The sequence below is a fragment of the Aquila chrysaetos genome, chromosome 22, assembly GCF_900496995.4.
Source record: "Aquila chrysaetos chrysaetos chromosome 22, bAquChr1.4, whole genome shotgun sequence".
Taxonomy (NCBI): Eukaryota; Metazoa; Chordata; class Aves; order Accipitriformes; family Accipitridae; genus Aquila; species Aquila chrysaetos.
In genome coordinates, this window is record NC_044025.1 from 9,747,736 (window position 1) to 9,769,587 (window position 21,852).

The 21,852-nt window shown below is 58.9% G+C and overlaps 1 protein-coding gene across 1 annotated transcript in view; it reads right to left on the reverse strand.

Annotated features, from left to right (window-relative positions):
* The window catches only part of PPARGC1B (PPARG coactivator 1 beta), a 54,580-nt gene extending 43,293 nt beyond the window's left edge, over positions 1 to 11,287 (reverse strand). Inside the window, 1 exon segment of the mRNA XM_029998225.1 lies at positions 11,104 to 11,287. Coding sequence (XP_029854085.1) covers positions 11,104 to 11,187 — 84 coding nt within the window. The 5' untranslated portion in view covers positions 11,188 to 11,287.
* Between the last annotated feature and the right edge of the window lie 10,565 nt (positions 11,288 to 21,852).

Sequence of the window (21,852 nt, forward strand, 5' to 3'; positions counted from 1 at the left end):
TAAAAGGCTTATGGCCCTATTTATTACATTTTACGCATGACGGAGTCCGACAGCACAGCAACGGCGCTGCGGTCGGCGCTGGCTCTGCCTCCGCGCCGAGGCAGACTGACAGACGGACAGGCAGGGTCTGGAGCGGGCAGCAGAGCCTCGGCGGGTGTCTCCTCCTGGCCAGGCTTGGGTTGCCAGCTGAGTGCTCCCTTAGACACAGGCAGGCAGGGATATCGATCTAGATGAAAGCTAATACCGCTGTCGGGGCTGGGTAACCGTATCTGCCGCACATTTGTATTCCTTAGAGCAGGGCGGGAGGGCTGCAGCCATCTGCCGGAGCGGCTCGGGGATCCTGGGGATGCTGCGAGCCCTCCAGGCGGATCTCAACTGCGCTGCCTCCTCCCATTTCAGTGTGCAGCCTTTACCTTCTCTATTTCACCTCCACCTTGCTAGGGCCAAATAACACAGACCTGAGGAGAGCATCACCAAAACGGCAGGGTCCTTCCTTCAGACCCAGGCCGCCTCCACCCAGCAGGGACCGGTGGGGCTGCCACGGGGCAGCGCCGAACCTGCCTGGTCCCTGCCCACGCGATGGGAGCCGAGGGGGCATCGCACTGGGGTTTGCAAGGTTGTGCAAGGGCACCGTGTGGAAGCAGCGTGCATGTGTTCACCAACACCTCCCCAGGGGTCCCACCGCTTAGCCAGGTGGCTCCTGCCCCGGTGGGATGGCAGGGGCGGCAGAAGACCCTGCACACCAGGGTGAGCCCTGGCGCGAGGCTGCACAGCTCCGAGCAGGGCAGAGGGCACGGTGACAGGCAGGGGTGGGCAGCAGGGAGATGTGGAGGCGTGCAAGGAGACAGAGCCGCTGCGTGCAGAGGAAGCAACAAGAAAAGCACAGGGATGAAGGCTCAAATAACGGAGGGACCCTCTCATTTCCCACAGAAAACGCAAGGCAGCTTCTGCATATCTCCATCAGGGCCTGAATCACAAGACAGATCAGGGAGCCCCTGCAGCAGCGCTGGGCCAAGGAGCCGGGCTCTTGCTGTCAGTGCTGCAAAGCAGGGCAGAGCAGAGGGGGCACGCAAGGGTGTCCCCTCCTCACGCTTACAAATAGCCAGCTGCAGAGACTCAAGCAGCATGTGTCCGTGGGACACCAGCATGCACAAACGGCTGCTCCCCGCTTTCTTGGAAGGGACGCATGGCACCCTCATCGCAGGGCAGTCGGAGATGTCAAAAGACAAAAGCAAGGGCCACCCTGTGCACCTCCAAGAAACTTGGCTTCCATCAATACTTCATGCAACACGCAAGCCTTGCTGATCCCAGGTGGTACAAGAGAGCCCCACCATGCCACGCAGGCAAGCCGGTGAGGCGGTCAGACCACTCGGGCAAACCCATCTCTTGTGCTCATTCCGAAGGCAATGAGGGGCCTCGTGTGTATGGAGAAGCAGAAGTGGGTCCATGGGATGTGCACAGTGCCCGGATCCTGACGCAGGTGCATCTCGGCCAAGCGTAGAGGCCCCGCTGCCCACGAGGGTGGGGAGCGTACGTCCCTGGCAAGGGGAAACGGCACCCGTGGGCCATCCCTCATCTTGGCATTTCGAAGGGTCAGTCCCACATCTTTCACCAAAGGAGCTCAAAGGACTTTGATGCCTGCGGTGCCCCGTACATCTAAGGGCAGAAGGACCTTCACCGTTGCTCGCCTTTCCACCCAACCCCACGTCGCAGCGGTGACTCTGCTCCGGCAGCCCTGAATGATCACGCCGAGGTGCCACAGCCCCACGGGGCCCTTTGGCAGAGCAGGATGTGGAGGTTTCGCCCGTAGCTCAGCTCTGCTTCTGTGCTTTGGAGCATGGTTCCTTCCTCCAAGGGGAGGCGACGGCATGTTAGCAAACAGCATGTTTGGGCGTAGATGGGCTCTGGCCTCAAAAGGCATTGAGACATTTAGAAAACACCCTGCAGTCCACATCTCTGCAGGTTCCTGCTTCCCTGCCGGTCACTGCTGCAAGCTCCCCGCTGCCCCGGGACAGCTGCAAGCCTGCCCTGCTAATGTCAGGGGAATAACCCCCCCGGGCCTGATTGAACAAGGTTTAAACTCCCCCTCACACCCATCCACAAAGGTCCCATACCCACCAGGGCACTCACAGGCTAATCCTCCCTCCGGAGTGGCTGCTATATTTAGGTAGCTAAATGAGACAGAGTGGCTTTTTCCAAAAAAGAGTTAGTTTGGGTTACATAAATACATAGAGAAACTTGAAAGCTGTGTTTCCAGGTCCTTGCACTGCCATAAGTGAGCAGCAGAGACGGGGACAGTCTCCCCCCAATAACCTGCCTTTCATTTATTTTTGACTCAGCTGGATATGCAGATGGGTTTCCAGCTCCTCTGGGCAGACGGGCAGCAGGCGAGCGGTGCAAACTGAGACGAGGGACCCTGGGCAAGCAGACCCTCACGGGCAGCCCCCGGTCACCACAAGGAGGTGGGGGCCCAGGGGCTGCCAGTACCCCACATCCCGGATGCACTAACACCGGAACGGAGGAGCCATCGCTGCAGGAAGGCCAAACAGCACGACTGAAAGAACGGGCAGGAGGAGTCAACAGAAGCAAATAAACCGAGCAGCTCCAGCCCTCCCCATCCATGCCTGTCCTAACAGTTCCCCCGCGACATCCCTCCCTGCTCAGCTGCCAACTTCCTCCTGCATCCACTTTCACATCCTAAAGCCTCTGGTCCCATGAGGAGAGGAGACGTGCATGCATGAGCATGTCCCGCACACCTACCCCTGCTCACCCCAAGCCCCGGGGCTGCAGGGCAGGGGCTACCCCTACTCTCCAGCTCAGCTGCTGGCGTGAGCTGTTGGGAACGGTTGGTTGCTGGTCGTCAGCAAAGCAGTGTCCCCACCAGAGCTAGGTGACAACACGCACCATGGGGGTTTCTGGGGACATGTACCACGTGCTTTCATTTTCAAAATATATATAAATAGACATACTTATGCCTTCCTAAAAGGACATGGCCACAAGAAAACAAAAAAGGCAGCTCAAATACCATCCAACCTTTCAGCCTGAGAAAACCACACAGTTCTCATAGGCTTGAGTTCTGCTACCTGGGAAATGGGTTTTAGCACCCAAAACCGACACGCGCCAGTCTGCTGGTGGGGCCCACACAGAGACAGAAACTTCCTTTTTAAGAAAAACATTTGCAATTTTTTCTTTTCATTATTAGCACGGTTAGGTTGTGACTATTTATGTGCAAGCTTGCTCGCAACGAGAAATGATGCTGGTTGGTTTCAGTCTCCAGCTCCAGCTATGCAGAGCTCTGGGGTTTACGCTGTTCAAGGGGAGGTTTGAAAATCCTCCTGTCATTAAAATGCTGGAAGGTGGCTCTGAGCCACACACACCTCACGCAGGCAGGGCTGCACGCCCCAGAGCAGAGGGGGAAAGGAAAGCAGCTAAGCAGCCGCAGTTTAAAGGGAGCCGACAGGAATGCAAAGTTTAATTAGCTTGAAGCCAAGGGCCGTGGAAGTTGCAAACATTTGCACTGAGGCCGTGCAAGTCCTGGAAAATCGGGAGAGAGGGACCCGAGCTGGAACAAAGTTCAGCCCCGCCGTGCCGGGTGCCAGGTGAGCAACCTCTGCGCGGCAGAAAAGGGCACCGCCAGCTCGCCTGGCACAAACCACCGCGCAGCACGCGGTGTCCTGCCCTGCCCTCCGCCAGCGCTGCCTGCGAGCGGGCAGAGCCGCGATCCTTCCGGCACGCAGGCAGCGGCTCTCCCCCCTGCTCCGAGCCCAGGGAGCGCACGCTCTGCCTGGGCGAAGCCGGAGCCTGCCCCTGCTTCGGCCTTCAAGGGGAGCTGCGCGAGCGTGCGGTGTTTTACGCCTCCAGCTCCTTGCTGTTATCCAAGCACACGTACAACCGTCACCCCGGCCGCGATCGGCGCCACTCTTTGCTCTAACCCAGCCCAGCCGCCGCGGGGCCGGCTGGAGCTCTGCCCCATCAGTCCCGTGTGCATGCGAAGGGTCGCGGCAGTGTCCCACTGGGATGTTTCCTGAAACACCCTACAGCTACATTTGCACTTTCTTCATAAAAAAAAAAACCCACAAACGTAACTCACTCCTACCTCGGCGCTTTGGCTAGAAACAAAGCAAGAAAGGGCTAAGCAAGAAGGCTGCCGAGGCTGGGGGGATGGACCACGCTGCCTGCTGCCGGCAGCAGCTCCCCTCACCCCAGCTCTGTGTGCCGAGGGACAGCTGGGGCTGCTCCGGCCGCGGGTCCCCTCATGGTAGGACAACCAGGTCCCCAGCTGTCACTCGCAGGCAGCGAAACCTGCCGTCCCCCCTCACCCGGGCAGGAGGGAGGAGAAGAAACACGATTAGAGGCAGCTGGGCTTCCTTCCGTCCGCAAGGCACAGCCGGCCGCCCCAGCACGCTGCTCTGGCTGCAGCACAGCCCCAGCTCAGCCCCCCGCCTGCGCCGGGATGCTCTGCCCTCTCCCCTCCATCTCCCCCCGCCACAGGATTTCCTTGCTCTTGATGCGCATGAAAATTAGGAAATGAGGGTTCCTCGGGGACTAGGTCGGGAAGGCAGCTTTTGGCGGGGCGAAAGGATGACACCTCCCACACCCCTCGCCCGCCGCCCCATATGCTGGGATCGAACAGGGTCCTGCAGCCTCCCCAAACACAGGCCGGGGAAGCAGAAGCGACAGCGGTGATGAACTTGCTGCAAACTGAAACAGGAACTGAGGAGCCTGACCAGTGGCGCTGGCTCAGCAGAAGGGACTGTTTCGGCCAGCGTGCTCCCTGCCGCTGCAGGCAGCGACCGCAGGGCGCAGAAGCAGTGCAGAGGAAGAATTTAGAAAATGCATCACAGTAAAGATACGCTGCCCTGCAACTGTAGTCGCTGCAAGAGCTCGAGGGACTCGTTTTATTCTCCGGCACCTCAGCACAAAAAGCTTCCAGCATCAATATAAAGCACGTACCGCTCCGTCCCACGGGAGGGGAGAAGTGTCACACCAGCCCTCCTGGGGCACCGGGGTCTCTCCCGCTTCAGCCCCCATCCCACAGGCTCACCCTCACCAAGGGCAGAGGCCTCCTGCTCCCAGCCACGAGGGCAGACGCCTGCCTGTTTGCTGCCTGGGCGGGCAGGGTGCTGCAGGAAGGGTGGGTATGCACAGGCAGATATAAAAAGCTCCTGTCGTACTTCAGCAGGACCCTCATCGTGCTCCCCCAATGAAGCTTCGGGTAAGGGGGTGGGGGGGCACTGGGGAGGCATCCGGCACCCAGTGCCTGGCGGCTTTGCCTCGGGACAGCATGGATGCAAGATAAGCGAAGTATTTTCCCTAAGCCCCACATTGCAGCCCGGGAGCCAGCAGTGATCAAAGGTTAGTCTGGCTACTGGATGGGGCCATCTCAAAGAGCCCCCAGGGCTGCCACAGTCTCCACACCCCCCCACCAGCAGATACCAGACTTGCCACATGGAGAACCCTTCGCCGGGGGTGGGGGGGTGGTTTCCAGCTCTTACAGGGCCAAAGGAGATTTCCAGCTTTTATTTTTCCTTGTCTTAATTCTGAAGTGAACCAGTTTAATGTAGCAATTTGCAGCAGGTCAACCCTGGCTGTTGCATCTGCCTGGGGAGGTGCAGCGAGACAGAGCAGGGTAAGGACGTGGCTGATGAGACCGTGAGCGCTGCCAGATCTGTGCAAAGTCCTACGGCATTTCTTGGAAGCTCCCATTATAAAAAAACAATAAATAAATAAATAAATAATAATTTCTGAGCCAGAGCTCAGGCAAAGTGCTGAAACGTAGAACAGCCGAGCGATAAGGGAAGGGAAACACATTGGCTGGACCATCACCCGGTGCCTACGGTGCGGCTGTCCCTGGCAGTAGGTCACTACCTCACCTGACCACCCGCCCCATTAACTTCAACCTTTAGTCTCTGGCTCATTACTACAAGCAGAGGCAGCTTAAAACATCCTCTTCCAGATGCTCGCAAGAGGGTAGTTCACCAGGCAGCAGGCAGGTGGTGAGAACCTGCCTTTCCCAGCATGGCATGCAGGCAGGGGAGCCGGCTGCCCGCTCCCGGGGTGCAGGCAAGAGGCTGCCCCAGCCCGTGCCCCCCAGGGAGGAGCAGCGCCGCATGGCCAGGACCGCGGCCGTCAGCCCAGCACGGCCGCGCTGGCAGCGGCAGCTCCGGCATGTACAAAGTTCCCCCTCTGCTAAATCACTTCAGGCTGCCAAGCAGTCACGAGAAATATAAACCCGCGCGGGGTTGCCATGGAGCGGGGCTCAGGCGCGGGAGCCCGAAGCCGATTCCTCCGGCAAACGCGTTTGCCGACCCAGGCGCTGCCGGAACCTCGTGTTCCTGGCTCCTCGGTGGCGGCGAGCGAGCACAACGTGCCTGGTCCCAGCACAGCCTTATCTCTGGGGACAGCCCTTCCCTTCCCCACCAGAGCCAGGCCCCCTCCGCGCTGGAGAGCCCCACGGGTGCTGCAGCTCTGGGCGCCCTGCAGGGACGGTGCCCCTCACCACCTCCCCAAGGCCACGGGCAGGCAGAAGAAGCGGCGGCTTCGGTGGCGTTTGCCAGACTGGCCCCGCACAATGCCTCTGCCCCAGCCCAACGGGCGACGTCCCCGAGCTCCCACAGGTGCTGGCACACGCCGGCCAGGGGGAAGCGTGCCCTTGCCACCACTCTGCCTGCCGGCAGCGCAGACGCGGGGCTCCCACGCTCTGCCACGAACTGGCCCCCAGCCCCACCGAAGGGGATTTCAGAGCCTGGCGGGTTCCTGCACCCCGGGAACAGCAGGCAGCGGTAGCAGGCAGCAGCGGCCGGCAGCACAGCAAACTGCCTGCCAGGAGCCAGCCCGTGGCATCCCTGTCTCCAGCCCCACGCCAGGGACCGTGGGACCCAATCCTCAAAGCCAGGAAGGGGTTTGGGGCAGGAAGGGCATCCCCTGGGCATTTTTCACTGGACAACCACCAGCACTGAAGTGCCGGAGCAAGTGGAGTTTCTAACTACAAAGAGGCTTTTGACATTGGAAAGGTTAATGTGAGAGAGAGATCCGTCTCCCTCACAAAGCTCCCTTTGCTGGAGGCACTAGGTTGAGACCTTAATTATTCACCTGTTGGAGAGGTGCCTTTCCATTACGGCATGAGACCAGGGCAGGGATGTGCAGGCAGGAGGGAGGAAAGCCCACAGCGTGGGGCAGCCCTGGTGCCCTGCCAGGGTGGGGAGCACCACGGTATCTGGTCAAAAGCAGGGGGTGAAGGCAGGCAGGTGTGTGGGGAGGCTCTCCGAGGGGCCAGATTTCAGGGACCCCCCCTTTCCCCCATCACGGCTCCCAGCGGCTGCTCTCTCCCGGCTCTGAGAAGCAGGCTCAGCAGCACGCCACGCTCGCCATCTCCCGCAGCCACCGCTGCGGCGCGGGCAGCTGCCGGCATCCCCGGCAACCGCCGCCCCCCACTTTGCAAACGTACCCGTGTGGCCTCTGCTAACTGCCACCGTCAGTAACAGCCACCACACCACAGCCACCTTGCAGTGCTTTCCTGGGAGGGGGTGGGGGTCTCCAGCCCCAGCAATGCAGCGGCCTTCGACCCAAGCTGCAGCAATGCAGCCAGGCTGGAGATACGCTTTGCACAGGCCCTTGGGCTGTCTCGGTCATCCAGAGCCGCCCCCCCCCTGCCCCTGCAAAATCTTTGAGAGAAAAGCCTCGGAAAAAGCAGAATATCAGTCTGCTCGGTGAGGACTATCAGAAATTAGGGATGCGTCCCCACTTCATTACTGGCAGTAACAATTCACCCAATGGACCACTTCTCCACCAAGGGCTTCACTGTGCCTCCTGTACTCATCAATGGATTAAGCTGTTAGCAGGAGGCTGAGAAGTTAAAGAGAGAATATTGTATTTCAGTTCATGTGATCTTAAGCATCTCTCTGAGAAGCAGCTTGGTTCTGGGTTGTTTTTTTTTCCCCCTGCTGCACTTCATTTGGGGTTTTGAAACAAATTGAAGCCGTAAGAGTCAAACTGCTCCTGCCTTTAGCAGGGATGCTGAGAGTCGCCGGCTGTTCCGTGGTGCTCCCGGCAGAGCTGCCTGGCTGGCACTTTGCAGCGCCTGGTGCCAGCAGACGAACCAGCTACAACCAGCTTCATACCTCTGAGCAGCGAAGAGTTGCACAAAATGGATTAAGCGGGCCCAGAAATGACACATTTTGAGTCGCAGCAAAACAAAATCACTTTTTTTGTTGTTGAAAAGGGAAAAGGAGTTGGCAGGAGAAAGGCAGATATCAAGTGAAAACCCCTGATTTTCTTTCTGTAGCAATGCAGGTACCACGTGAATCATCGCTGTCCTCGATATGTAAATAGAGGTTAGCAGGCATCCTCAGCACAAGCCCATGTAATTAAGGGACTGATGCAAATATCCATGTCAAACCTTCACCGTGCATCTCCCCAAGAGCCCTCCTGAGGATTCCTCCCCTGGCGAGGAAGCGATCACCTGGCACCTGCCCGCACCCAACTGCGCCCATCTCAAAACCTACTGCAAAAGCAAGGACTGGGGAGGAGCACGGGGGAGAGAGGAGGAGAGTCAGAGTTCCTCAAGATTTCCACGAAGGAAATGGCTAATATTGATGATCTCATGGCCTCCTGACATTGCAGCCTCTCAGAATAATCTGATCTTGTGCTGGAGCACTGGGGACTTCGTGGAAGCAGCTTTTGGGCTTCATTGAGAAGTCAGTAACCCAGTTGTAAGCAGAGGCTCGTACAGTAGTAATGGGGAGAGACGTCAGCAGCCAGCCCCGGACCGCCTCCCGCTCCGAGTTATAAAGCGGGCATGTGACAGCAGCCAGGGCTGGAGCCTTCCCTGCAGTTTCATCAGAGGTTAAGGTACAAGCACAACACACGCTTACAACTTCAGGCGTTTCTTAAGCAAATGCATGCAAATCATAGCTGGGGGGGGCGCTTCCCCCCCCCCCCCCTTTTTTTTCTTTACTTTTTACCCTAGCCTTTAACCCCTCTGCGCACGTGGGGACAGGAGGAAATGCAATTATCAAAAGCAGGCGCCGGGTGGGAGAGCAAACACAGGCTGCACACGGCTGCCGAAGGAACCTGCAGCGGGCTGCTAAGATCCCTTTGCTACTCTTCATCTTATACACCCCGCAGACATCAGGCTAGCACTAACTCTGTGTGTGTACCTACGCTGCTCCCTCCAATACAGTGCACGTATGGGAGAGGCAGAGAAAAAGAGGGGACAGGCACAGCAAACTGGATTTTAGGACATGCCATAAAAACAGTCGTCTTTCATCACAGGCCATTTCACAGTCCCAAATTTTGCAGGGGATGTTCACAACATGGTGGTTTTGCACCAGAGAAGGATGACAATTCGCAGGATTTTTTTCCCCCCTTCGCAGTCTCTTTTTGGAATAAGATTCCTAAATTGGCACATCAAATGCTGACCAAAAAGCAAAAAAGAAACGAGCCTTCAGATGCGAGCTGCAATCACACGAGCTTTTCATTTCATGTTAAGCACGCAGAGAACAGGCAGGTTATTGCGGGGAAGCGGAGCCAGGAACTTTCACCTGCCCAGGGAACAATGGGGGTGGTGGGAGCTGCAGCCTTTCTGCCATACTTCCTAGGGATGGCATCCCACACAACCAGCCTCCTCTTCTCTAGCTGACGGTTCCCTCAGCAATAATAAATCCATCCAAATCGGAAAACGCAAACCGCTTACAAAATCTTCTCGGCCCACTTCTCACCCTTCCTGACCCTCCTGCGGTAATCAACCTGTCAGCAGCTCTTCGTTAACAACCGAAGCTGCCACCTCCCTCCTGCTCGGCCCCCAGCAAGCTGCCCGGGTCCCAAGCCAAGCCGGAGCGCTCTGGAACTGGTGCATGCGAGGAGGGGTGCTGGGACTACATCGATCCAGCTGGTGGCAAGACCTGCCTGGTTCTGTCTGGCACACGCACCAGGGGCAAATCTGATTTACCAAGTCTTGAGACCTTATTTGTTTTGAACCCAAACAGCGGGATTAGTCCCCGTCCCGTTCCCCCACACACATGCTCCTGCCGTTTGCAATCCCGGAGCTAAACTGGTGAGAGAGCAAGGGTTGGGATGAACGCGCTAGCTTCTCAGTCGAAGCTATTTTGTAATCCGTGGTTATGAAAGTGAAGGGCTGGAGGGATGATATGTAACTACAGAAAACTCTTCCCACTTGCACCAGCCTCATCAATCCGACTGCGAAATGCGCGGTTGTGCTCCGGATCAGTCACGGCTCTTGCTACTGCCCGGCTTATTGTATAGCGCCTCTCTTCCACCCCCCAAAATGGAAAAGCATGCGAGCCCTATAGCCAGCACGGCTCGCTCTCGTGATCGTGCGGGAGCTGCCAAGGAGCCTTAATCTGATTTTAATACCCAGCCTCGTCCAAAAGGGAGCCCATCCAGATTTTGGAGCCGCTGACTCGCAGCACCGAGACCCCTCTCCCTGCCAACCCCCCCCTCCCCAAACCTCCATCCCCCAAGATCCCAGCCGGTATGCGTGCAACTGACGCTCGGCATGACTCATCCCACAGCCCGGCTCTTATCAGCCCCCACCGCGCAGCCCCCTGCGGAGCCCCCCCCCCGCCTCGCCGCCCTGCACCGCGGCGTCCCCCTCCCCACCTTTGCAGCGGGAAGGGCTGTTGCAATGGGGAGGGGGGGTGGGTGGTATGTGCCAAAACCGATCAACCCATCAACTTCTCCCCCCCCCCCCCAAATTCCCTGCAGAAACCGGGGAGGGGGGGGCCGCGGGAGTCCACGTGCTAGTGGTGCTGAAAGCGCCGGCGGGGCTGCGGGGTTGCTGCCGCGCCGGGGCCGCCCCGAAGCCACGGGGAGGGCCGCAGAGAGAGCCGCGGGGGCGGCGGGGTTCCGCGCGTCCCCCCTCCCCGTATTTCCCACTCTGCGCATCAGTGGAGCAAACGGGACCCCCGCGGATCCTCCGGGCACCTGGGGAAAGGGCCGGTCCCCGCACCCCCCCCTTCGGTGCCCCTTTCCCCAGGTGCCCCAGGAAGGGGGGGGGGGGGGTCTGCCGGCTTCCCCCTCCCCAGTTGCAAGCCGCGCTGGGAAGCCGGACAGCAGATCCCCTCCACCGCCCTCCCTCCCTACCTGGCTGTCAGCGAGGTAACTGAAGACGAAGGAAGAAAGATCCTCGTCGAGCAGAGAGCTGCAATCCGGCCCCGGCTCCGCCATCTTCCCCCTCCGGCTGGGGCTGAGGCGGCACCGAGCATGCAGCAGGCGCGGCGGCGGCGGCGGCGGCGGCGGCGGGGAGCCGGGCGGCCGGCGGGGCGGAGCCGCCCGCAGCCCCCACCCGCCGGCTGCGGGAGCCGCGGAGGGCGGTGGAGCGAGGGGGAGGGGGGGGGGGGGGGTGGGAGGGAGCGGGGCGGGAGGATGGTGTGGGGGGGGGGGAACACCCGCAGTTGCAGAGCGCCCCGTGGGGCTTGCAGCCAGGCGTGGGGCACACGCGGCTTCCCGCGGGACACGCGCGCCCACCCAGGGCACCAACTTTAAGCACCGCTGCGCGCACCTTAGAAGTGCCAGCCCTTGAAAGGGGGGGCACCTGGGGCGCCGCCGGCATCACCAGGAGCTGCTCGACAGTCCCTAGGTTGCCCCGAGTTGAGATACGTAGACCCGGAGCGCAGCGTGTAAAGGCTGAGGGTCGCATCCGGGCTTGGGGGACAGAGAGACACCCGTGGCTGCAGAGTGCCCCACGGGGCTGGCAGCCACACGTGGGGCACGAGTGCCTTCCTGCAGGACGTGCACCCACCCAGGGCACCCACTTTAAGCAGTGCCATGCACACCTTAAAAGTGCCAGCCCTTACAAGCGGGGGCAGCCAGCGTCACCGGGCACCACTCAGGAGTCCCTAGATCACCCCGTATTGAGATATATAAACCCTGAGTGCAGCGTGGTAGGCCGAGGGTCACTTCCAGGCTCAGTGGGTCTGCACTGGAGTGGGGCCAGGTGGCCGAGAGCAAAGAGTAACAAGGAAGGAAGGGTCTTCAGATTTCCCTCATTTTCATCTCAACGCTCATCCCACTGTTGCTGCGAGCATCTTGATGTCACGCACGTCATTTTTCTGTCTGGGGTTATGAGGCGTACGCTAAAAGCCCTTTCAGAAATAATTAATGACGGGACCAAAAATCTCATGAATGTTCTATTTACTTACGCGTAGCAATTACATGGGAAAGAGCAGGACTTGGCACTGCAGCCTGAATTAGCTGATACACAACCAACCAAGTGGCAACACCTGCAGCCTAATGGCTCCAGATCCTAAAATCCCCTCAGATGGCTCAGGCAGTATCAGTGTAAATGGCTGATGAAGCAAAGCAATGTGGAGCAATCTACGTGGAGAGCTCTGCGTCAGGCTCTGATGGGTGAACAGAAGGTGCTTCTTCCTCTGGTAGGAAAGGCCTGCTGCCCATCCTTGCCCTGCTTTTGTTTCAAAGGGAGAGCTGTTTCCAGCCACTTTTTAATATCCTCTGGCCTCCCTTTGGTTCAGGACACGCTGTGAACACCATGCGATGTAGCAACATTGGATTTCCCTGATCATCCCGAGCCCTGCACCAAAAGAAGTTGTCAGTGGGCAGCGTGTGTTATATCATACGGCTGATGAGAACTGGGGGCAGGGGTGGCTCCGCTGCTGGGATGGGACAAAGCAAGAGAGAAGCTGCCGCCAACTCTTCCTCATTGCTGTGGCGCTTTATTACTAATTACTGTTATGAAATGCTGAAACAGTTACCTAAGGTGCTTTTCAAGCTGTTCCCTGAGCAATGAAACTTCTCTTCCCACGGGTGGGAGGTCTGGGCCCAGAAGCGTTGCTGCCTGGATGCACAGCTGTAGTTCACAGCAGGCACAGCACAGAGCACAGCGCTGCTGGACTGCATCCGAAGGGCCGGGGGAAGGAAATTGCCTTGCTCTGGGGCACGTGCAATTCCTTGCAGAACAAGACTCGAATTCCCAGTTGACCCCGCTGGCCAGTGATCTGGAGTGCATTCCCACCCGCCCCCCCCCCACCCCGGTGCTAGAGAGAGGAGGTGAGGTGAGAACAGGAGGGACGTTTGCCCCAGAAGGGAAAAAGCAGGACTGGCAGGCCTCACCATAAAAGTAGTCTTTTGGGAGGAATTTGTTGCACAAAAGGCAAGGTTCTCACTCAAGTATCTTGTGATTTCCTTTATACCAGTTGTACTCAAATAGGAAGTAACCATTCATAGGAATTACTTGTGAACGGTTGTTCTAAAATCAAGTTATGCATAGCCATGTGTTTCAGAAATACCTTTTCCCTTCTGGTGTGTGTGCAAGCACAGTTCCTCCCTCCTTGCTTTCTAACCCAAGAAGACGAGCCCTTTCCAGTCCCCAGCTGTCAGCAGCCTGTGAGTCGCCCACCCTGGCTGCAGCCACCCGCACGGTGCGGCTCAGCCAGGCAGCCCAGCGGCACTAAGGAGCACAAGGAAAGCAAAGCCCAGCCTGCGCTGCTTCATTTCTCCTCTGGACAGAGATGGGTTAGGGCTTCTTTCAGCCAAGTGGGCAAAACTGGATGGGACACTGGGGTCAGGCTGCCCTTGTGCCAAGAGGGGGCCAGAGGAAAGCAGCGATGGAGCGAAATGGGGGCATCTCAGAGGGGTGGACTTGCTGCCACTTCGGGGTTTCAGTGGAATCCCAGAGGACGAAGTACAGTTGCTCACGTGGCTGCAAGTCGGTGTTAACATGCTCCAACTTCTGTTCCTGACTGCTCTGGACTTTTGTACAGTCCAAGCGTTTTTCTATGCCGTTTGGGTTTTTTCACCTATAGGACGGACATCACACCACTTCCCTGTGCCCTGGAGCTTCTGGGGGGATTGGTTGAATAACGCTCATAAAAAGGACTTTGAAAGCACCAGGAGAGAGGCAAAGGAGGACAAGATGTTATAGCTGGCATTGTCTCTACCTCCTTAGAAGTCAGTGATGCAGCAGCCTCAGAAATACCCACGGTGGGTAGAGAAGGCGTCTGATCCATGGTACTTCAGTGCAATGGTGTGAACGGGACGTTACATTCCCCATGTGAATCCACCCTTCTCTGTCTGCGCACAGAGTGACCGTGCAGTTTCGCTAAGTGCTCAGGGCTTTCCTCCTAAACCAGAACCTGAGCTTTGTGAGCAGGAGAGCTCCAGCTTCTGCTGCTCTTTGTGTTTATGTACTCGAAGAGGTGTCAGCCACAGTCGGACAGAAATAAGCCCCCCGCATCCACCCCTCACCTGCCGGCCCTGGCTAAGCCGGAGCGCTCCGTGGCACCGTGCCGGCGCTGCAGCCAGCCGTGGCAACACGATGCTAAACCTGGAGGGGCTGGGGATAATATTACCGAGGTAAAATATAACAGGAAAAGTCTGCAAATGCCCTTTCAAAACAGCAGAGAGTGAGTAATGTCATTAGGCCAGCGGTCAGGAGGGGACAGGGTTTGAAGGTACCCTTAGCCTACCAAAGGCCAAATGTGGGACAGGGGCAGGAGCCAATGAGCGGCGGCTGGACAGGAGACACCCCGCACTGTGCAAACTCCCGCCTGCGGTTTCATGTTGCAGCTGCCCCTGTTTGTGGATGGGAAAATGTTCTGAGGACCGGGCAGCGAGGGCAGTGAGAGGCAGCGGCAAATGGGGCTCCTCTGAGTTACAACATCCCCAGCCTCCGGTGGGTCCTCGCCAGCCCCCCACGTTGTGACACGCTCTCCTTGGCACTAAAATTTAATGCAGCCCCAGGGGGAATTGGCACGGTGGCCAGGATGGCCACCCCCGGCGGCCGCCCTCCCTGGGGACCCAGGGGAAGGGGGATCTGCGCTGGCTGGGTCTCTCTGAGCTGGCGGTTGGGTAAGCTGGGGACAGCCAAAGGGCAAGATGCCCCCGAGGCTCTCCCAAAGTCCTCCCCTAAAGCAGTCTTCATTCATGTGGGCTGCTAATTGGAGGCCCTGCTCCCCACGGGGCAGCAGTGGTTAGCAGTGCCGTGCCCCTGGGTTTCACTGAGTTTCTTTGCTTGGCTCCTTTCCACGAGCTCTGCTTTTCTCTCCCCTCAGTCCCACTCAGCACTCAGCTCAGCCTTGTCCTTCACCTGAAGTCACCGAGCACAGGGACCTAGTGTCGCTTTTCCTCCAGACTTTCTGTGTCCAGTGGCTCCTGATCAGCAGTGTTCACCTGGGAGTTCCTGCCTCCTCCTCTTCCTCCTCCTCCTCCTCGTTTTCTGACATGAGGGCTCTGTGGTGCTCCGTGGTGAGCAAGGAGTGAACCTCTGGTAATGCACTGCTGGGCGATGTGGCCCCTCACTCCCCACAAGCCTGGGTGGAAACTGCCCCTCCGCTCTCTGTCTGACATCCTCCTTGCCACGGGGCTGAGGACATGGCCTGTTGGGCTGGAGGGGACCTGGGAAACAAGAATGGCTTCAGACAACAAGTGGGTGCTGCCTGGGCTCCTGGCTCTGAGCTCCAGCTTGTCCAGGGAGCAGGGCTGTGGCTGTGTTTATTCAGAGGTTGCTATTCCTGCTCCAGCATACCCAGGCATCGCTGGGGAGCAATGCTCCACCGTGCTGGCAAAGCCCCTCGTGCGGGCACACATGGGCCCCGTATCTGCCTGTGCCATGGCAAAGCCCCCCCAGTCCCTTCTCTGGAATGCACCTGGCAGAGGGTCACTCCCCACGCCGTGCCACCAAACTCAGGTTGCTGCAGCTCTCTTTCTCCGCAGCAGAGACAGGCACTTGGGCTGCTCCGGCTCTGCAGAGGAGCCCATGGCCGGCACTGAGGGCTGGGGGGATGCACACACGCAGGGTGATGTACAGGGCTCCAGCTTGCCTGATTCTGCAGCCTGCTCCTCTCCAAAACCGCAGCCTTGCACATGCTGTGGAGCTACAGCCATGCAGTTATTGCAGAGGAAACCTATGGCAAAGGAGTGAGAAGGGGGTTGTGAATGAGCTATTGAAACAGATGGGAATTTCCCAGAGCAAGCGGCAGAGGCCAGCCAGAGCAGCAGAGGGTAGGGAAGGCTCCTGCACGATGGCTCATGCTGCCCACCAGCTGTGTGGGCTGAGCGAGGAGACCAGGATGCCCATTGACTCCTTATGGCGTTTCCAGTGACTCATTTGTCCGCGGGAAGCAGCTCACCCGCAGCAGCTGAAGCAGCCTGTCCTCCTCCCCAGGCTGCTCCGGCACAGCGGGGCCAGCCGGCCCCTTCTGCCTGGGGACGAGAGCCCGGCACCAGCCCAGGGCACGTGGCTCACCCTGTACCTCACTTTATCTGGGGGAAGAAATCCCCTGTCAGAGACCCTGCACTGCTCTTTCTGCACTGACATCCCGCCATGGACACCCCAGCCTTCCCCTTGCTCTTTCACCGGCCGTGTCCCCACACGCTGTCCCAGAGGCGGCCCGGCACGCCGGCACCAGCCAGCCATCAGTGTGCGGGGACCGAAGGGAGCTGCACCGTACGGCACGTGTCCCTTGTGCTTACTCTTTCGCTCTGGCTGAATTCGGCTTCCCCGCCGCACTGTGCCACTAGCGGCTCTCACGCTGCGCTGACGGTGTCTGTCGTAGCCCATCAATGTCACCCGCTGTCCCCTCGCCAGCCCGCCTGCCTCGTCCCTGCCTGTCGGGCTGCCTGCAGTCCCGGTGGTGCTGTGCGGCCTCCCTTCCCTGCCCGGCAGGACAGCACCGGGAGCTGGGGTATCTCCTCCATCCCCATCGTCCTGCTGCCAGCCGCTCCTCTGCTCTGCTCCCGGGAGGACCGAGGGGCAGGTGGGAGGCTGGCCGAGACCCAGACCGACCTCATCCTCCTCTGCTGACCCCGGCCCCAAGCAGGGCGACTCCTCCTGCCTCTCCCCGGGGGCCGGTCAGAGTCTGGGTGCTACCATCACTGTTTTCTCTTCCTCTTTCTGTTTAACCGCCTCCTCCCGGAGACCCGCCACGATCACCCGAGCAGGTCCCGATCCCCCTGCACCAGCAGAGCTGGCCAAGGGGGCGAGCAGCGAAGGGACCTGTTCCTTGAGCAGCTCTTGCTGGCAGGGACCTCCGTGGGCATCTCCCTGCCTCGTGGCTCCCAGCCGGGCTGTCCCTGGCTGTCCCCGGGGCCCCCATCCCGCAGCACCCCCTCCACACCCGCCCACCCTCCTCACTAGCTCTCCTCCGAGTCGCCTCCCCACGGGTGACTGGCTCTCACTATCCCCAACTACTGCACCCCCGGCCCTGAAACCCCTCCGTAGGCACCCCCTCCTGCTCCCCTTGCCAGCCTGGCGAGCGGAGCCACCCACAGCACTTTGGGGAGCTGCGGGGACGGGGCTCTGGGCTCGGTGGGGCTGCAGGCGCTGGCGCATCTCCTGGCCCCGCGCAGACACCGCTCTGCTGTTCCTCAGCACCTCGGCACCGTGTCCCTGGGCAGGACACACTTCAGATCCAGCCAGCGCTATAAATAAAACCACGTTCTTTTATCCCACCAGATAGGTTCTCATTGATTTTACCTATTCCTCCTCCTCCCTCCTGCGTCCCTTTGATATGTGAAGTCAGCTGCGGAGGAGCTCGGGGAGCCGCCAGCCTGGCGGGGAAAATGCCACCCCCTCTAGGCCCTCTCCCCCGGAGACAGCCGCTCTCCCCTGGTTTTTGCTCTCTGAATAGGCGGCACCACTGGAGGAGAAGAAACAAAGGTCCCTGGTGGAAGTTTGCCGGCTTATTATTTATTAATCTCCTCCTGACAGTGCAATCGCCAGCAGCGAGGCAGCCCCCAAGCCCCCTGCCATGGGGAGGAGGAGGAGGAGGAGGAGGAGGAGGAAGATGGAGAGCTCTGCTGGTGGAGCCTTCTTGCCGTGGCCGAGGAGCTCGGGATGAGCCGACACATCGCTTCCTTCTCCGGCTGCTTCGGTTATGGTTGTACCGGTGGCGAAGATAAGGGGGTCCCATCTCCGAGTCCCCGGGTCCCCGTCTTGGGAAATGCTGAGGGCTGGTTGCAGGGGAGTCCCTGGTCCCTTGCGGGTGATGCCAGCTGAGGGGCTCCCCCCCCCGCCCCCAGACCAGGCAGTTTGTGAATGCCTGCTTGCTGCAAGCAGTTATTCTGCACACAGGAGCTCCCCGTGCAGGGATGGCTGGCAACAGAAATAATGCAGCAAAATCACAGCTCACACAGCCTTCCTGGCACTTGAAAGCATCTGGAGAGCTTAAAAAGCTGCAAGATGCTCTCATTCCCATCCTTTCCCTGCTATCCTTGCCGCTCACTGCCTCTGCTTTGGGCCCCCCTTCCCGGGGGGGGGGGGGGGGCGCAGCACTTTCCCAGGCAAACGGTACCAAGTTGAGCCCGGCGAATCCTGCCCGCGCCATGCAGCGGGAGGCAGGGAGGCAGCGTGCTGCCTGCCGGAGCGGGGCTGCGGGTGACTCATCGCCATGCAGTATGCAATTACCAAGGCAAGTGCAGGCCCCTGCTGTTTTGCACAGGTATCTGTGTCAGCCAGGGCTATTTCCAGCTCTCTCCGCACTCCCGGCTCCTTTGAGAGGTAAGGAATACAGCCGCCTAGCTACTCTGCTTGCCACAGGGACGGGCACGATATTCCCATCAGCAAAGAGCCAGGGGGCTGGATATTGCATCCAAACACTCAAATTGCACAACTGGGGGAGGAGGGAGTGGTGTGCAACTGCCCACGCATTTTATGTATTTAAGGGCGCACACACAGACATAGACCGAATGGAGGCACAGAGAGATGCAACGAGGCTGCACAGCACCCATTGCCACCGACTAAGCGCCAGGCGAGGAGAATTTAGAGCTGTTATTATTAGCCATGCTGGTAGCGTTAGAAAGGAAGCAGCAGGGATGGGATAAAGCAGAGTTTGGAAAATGCTCTGGCCTGGAAAGGCGGGGGAGGGACCAGGATAAAAGGAGCAAAGCGATGTGCGGCAGCGCCTTCTCCCTCCCCTGCCGGAGCAGATAACTGCAAGCTCCGTGGGGCAGCGTCTCTGTCTCCCGATCTGTACATTGAGCGTACGCCATCCCCCATCAAGCTGTTAAGCCAAACCGCGCTCAGCGAGTGACATTTTTTGATTCCCAGAATGTTTGTTCATTACTTCTCCCTCTGGTCACTGTGAGCAGGAAGCGGGGGAAAGCTCAGGCGTTGAGCACTTCTTGGGCAAGCTCCAAACAAGGGTTACAGCCCTCCAGCCACAAACCTCGTTTGCTACAGGGGTTTTGCAACTGGAGTTGTCACAACAGGGCAGCAGCTGCAGCCCAGTCCCTATGGCCGTAAGCGGAGGCAGCTATATCATTGCACCAGTGCTCTGTGCAGCAAAACGCATCTGCACTGGGATCAATGGGGTGCACCCTCCTGGGAATCCCGGGCAGGCTGAGTCTGCCCGGGCGAAGCGAGCCTGGCCTTCCACAGCCTTCGGCAGTTTTCCCGGGGCACTGGAAGTTTGCTCAGCTTTACCTGGAGGCTGTGATATAGGGGAAGCCTCCATATGTGATATAGATGTGCCTGGCGTGGGCCACTCTGTGCCTGTGCAGCGTGGTGAAGTGATGGATATATGACATCACCGAAGCCCCAGGGACCTCGTAGGACGCTTGTCAAGGTACATTGTACGCCCTGCATAACCACCCTGGAGATGAACGGTGTTCATCACCCAGCTGGGCTTGGGAAGATGGTCTGTTGGAGGCAGGCTGGGAGGATAATGACCAAACGAGGGATGGATACAGAGCCAGGACCTGCGAAGGGGCTGGGAAGGCTCCGTGCCTCAACCTCCCACCTTTGCCTGATACATGGCCACCAAAGCCTGGCCCGGGGAGAGCATGAGGCTACAGTCAGACCTCTCACAAGTGTGGGCTGTGCCCTCTGCAGACAAGCCACCAGGCTGCAAGCGGCACCAAGCGGCTTTGTCCTTCCCGCACCTCCCAGCAGAGCCCTCAACATGGGAGTACTGCTACAGTTTTTTGCTGGAAAAATCACATTAATCATCCTCAGTGCCACCTCCCCAGCCTTTGTCACAGTTTGGTGCCCCAGTGCCAGCTTTGTTTTAAAAGCATTATTTATTTTTAATAAAAGCCGATCTAAACAGCAACATTGTTAGGATGAGAAAAATAAAAATGCAGTGGTTGTCACAACTGCCAGCATCCCCGGGAATGGGGGACTGGCAGTGCCCAGCTGCGCTCCCCTCCAGCCTGTGTTGCTGCACAGGCAGAGGAGGAAACACCTGGCAGCGTGTGCCTGTGGGCAGCCTTTGTGCCAGGAAAAGCAGCGCCTGCTTTTTTTTAATACACGGGTGCAATTCTTATGCATACTTGTTATTTTCTAAATGTCTAGTAATTTTAATTTCATTTATTGCATGAATAAATGAGCAAATATGACATATACAAATGTTGGAAAGTAAATTAGTTTTTTAAGCCCCTTCATTGAAAGAACTATGTATTATTAAAATATCTATGTTGCAATGTGCTGACACCACATTAGCAACAGTAATAAGAAATGCTGTTTATCCATATGGAACTAGATTTTCAAAGCATGGATCTGGCAGCATGCGTCGAGTCGGTACGTGGCCGAGACCATCAACCATGGCAACCAGCGGCATCTCCATTTGCCCAGGCAGCAGTGGTGGGTCACAGGGCAGCGTTCCATGTCCCAGGCTGGTGGCCAAGCCGAGATCCTGCGAGCAGAAAGCGTGCAGGAAGCGAGCAGGAAGCGCACCTCACTCACTTCCTCAGCATCTCTTCTCCTTCCATCACTCTTCCTTCTGGGAGACAGGAATAAAGCCTTACCGGAGGCCCCAGGGAGAGCCCATCCCGGCTCCTGCACGCCCCTGCCACTGCGGCTCTGCCTGCTCTGGCTGGCTCTGCTGGTTTCTCCTGTGGGGCCGTGGCTTTTGGCAGGGCTGGGCAGGGGCAGGGTGCTGCACCAGGGCTCCTCTCAAGTTCAGTTTCTGCCCAGGTTTTCCAAACCGGCTTTATTTGCAGGCACAAGCCCTGTGAGCGGCTGCATTTGAATGCTGCCTGGCCAGAGCAGAGTGCAGCCACGGCTGGGACAAAACAAAACCAGCATTCACGGGCAGTCATTTAAATTCCCAGCAGCTGTTCCCTCCCAGCACACTCATGCCCGCCCTCCTTTGCTGTCCAAGGCACTTTTTGGGGGCTTTTTCCCAGGGTGGTAGGGAAGCGGGTCTTCCAGCGAGTTCACCTGCAACCAGCATCCCTCCTCCCGCCTCCTAAAAATAAGCGGCCAGCCCTGCGGGTACAATAGCTGGGGGCTGCTCCTAGCTCGGGGGTCTGCACCCACCGGGGCTTCAGCCCCCCCCCATGGTGCCTCCCCCCTGCCCCGGTGCAGCAGGAGCCCCACGTGCTGACCAGCACCCCCAGTCCCTGAGCCGGTTACGGGTGCCCCGCGGCTGCCTCCCTGGTCCCGGCTCTTTCCCATTCCCTCGTGATGGTGCCTCACCCCCTGAGGCTGAGCCACGCTGTGGGGGCGGCCGCCCAGCCCCCCCTCCAGCACCGCTCCCATGGGAGAACCGGGCCCCTGTGCCGAAGGACGCTCAGCTCCCCGGGGCAGGGGTGCAGACAGGAGCGCACTCCCGGGACACCGGGTAAACCCGGTGAGACAGGGCTTTGGGCCAGGCATAGCCACGGGACCCCAAGCAGGAGCTGAGCGGTGCCTTTTGGCCCCTCGTGCGCTCACATGAGAGAAATTGCTCCTGCATGTTTTGGTCTGCTTGGGTTTAACCCCAGCCCTGCTTTCCCGCGCGGGCTGCCGGCACGAGGGCCCGGCAGGGAGCAGGCGGCGGCACGCCGGGCATCGGCAGCAGGAGCGAGCATGCTGCGGTTTTCCAGCCGGAGACAGGCAGCTGCTGTGAAGAGCTGGTGGTGAAACGCTGCCTGCAATCCCTTTACGGCTGC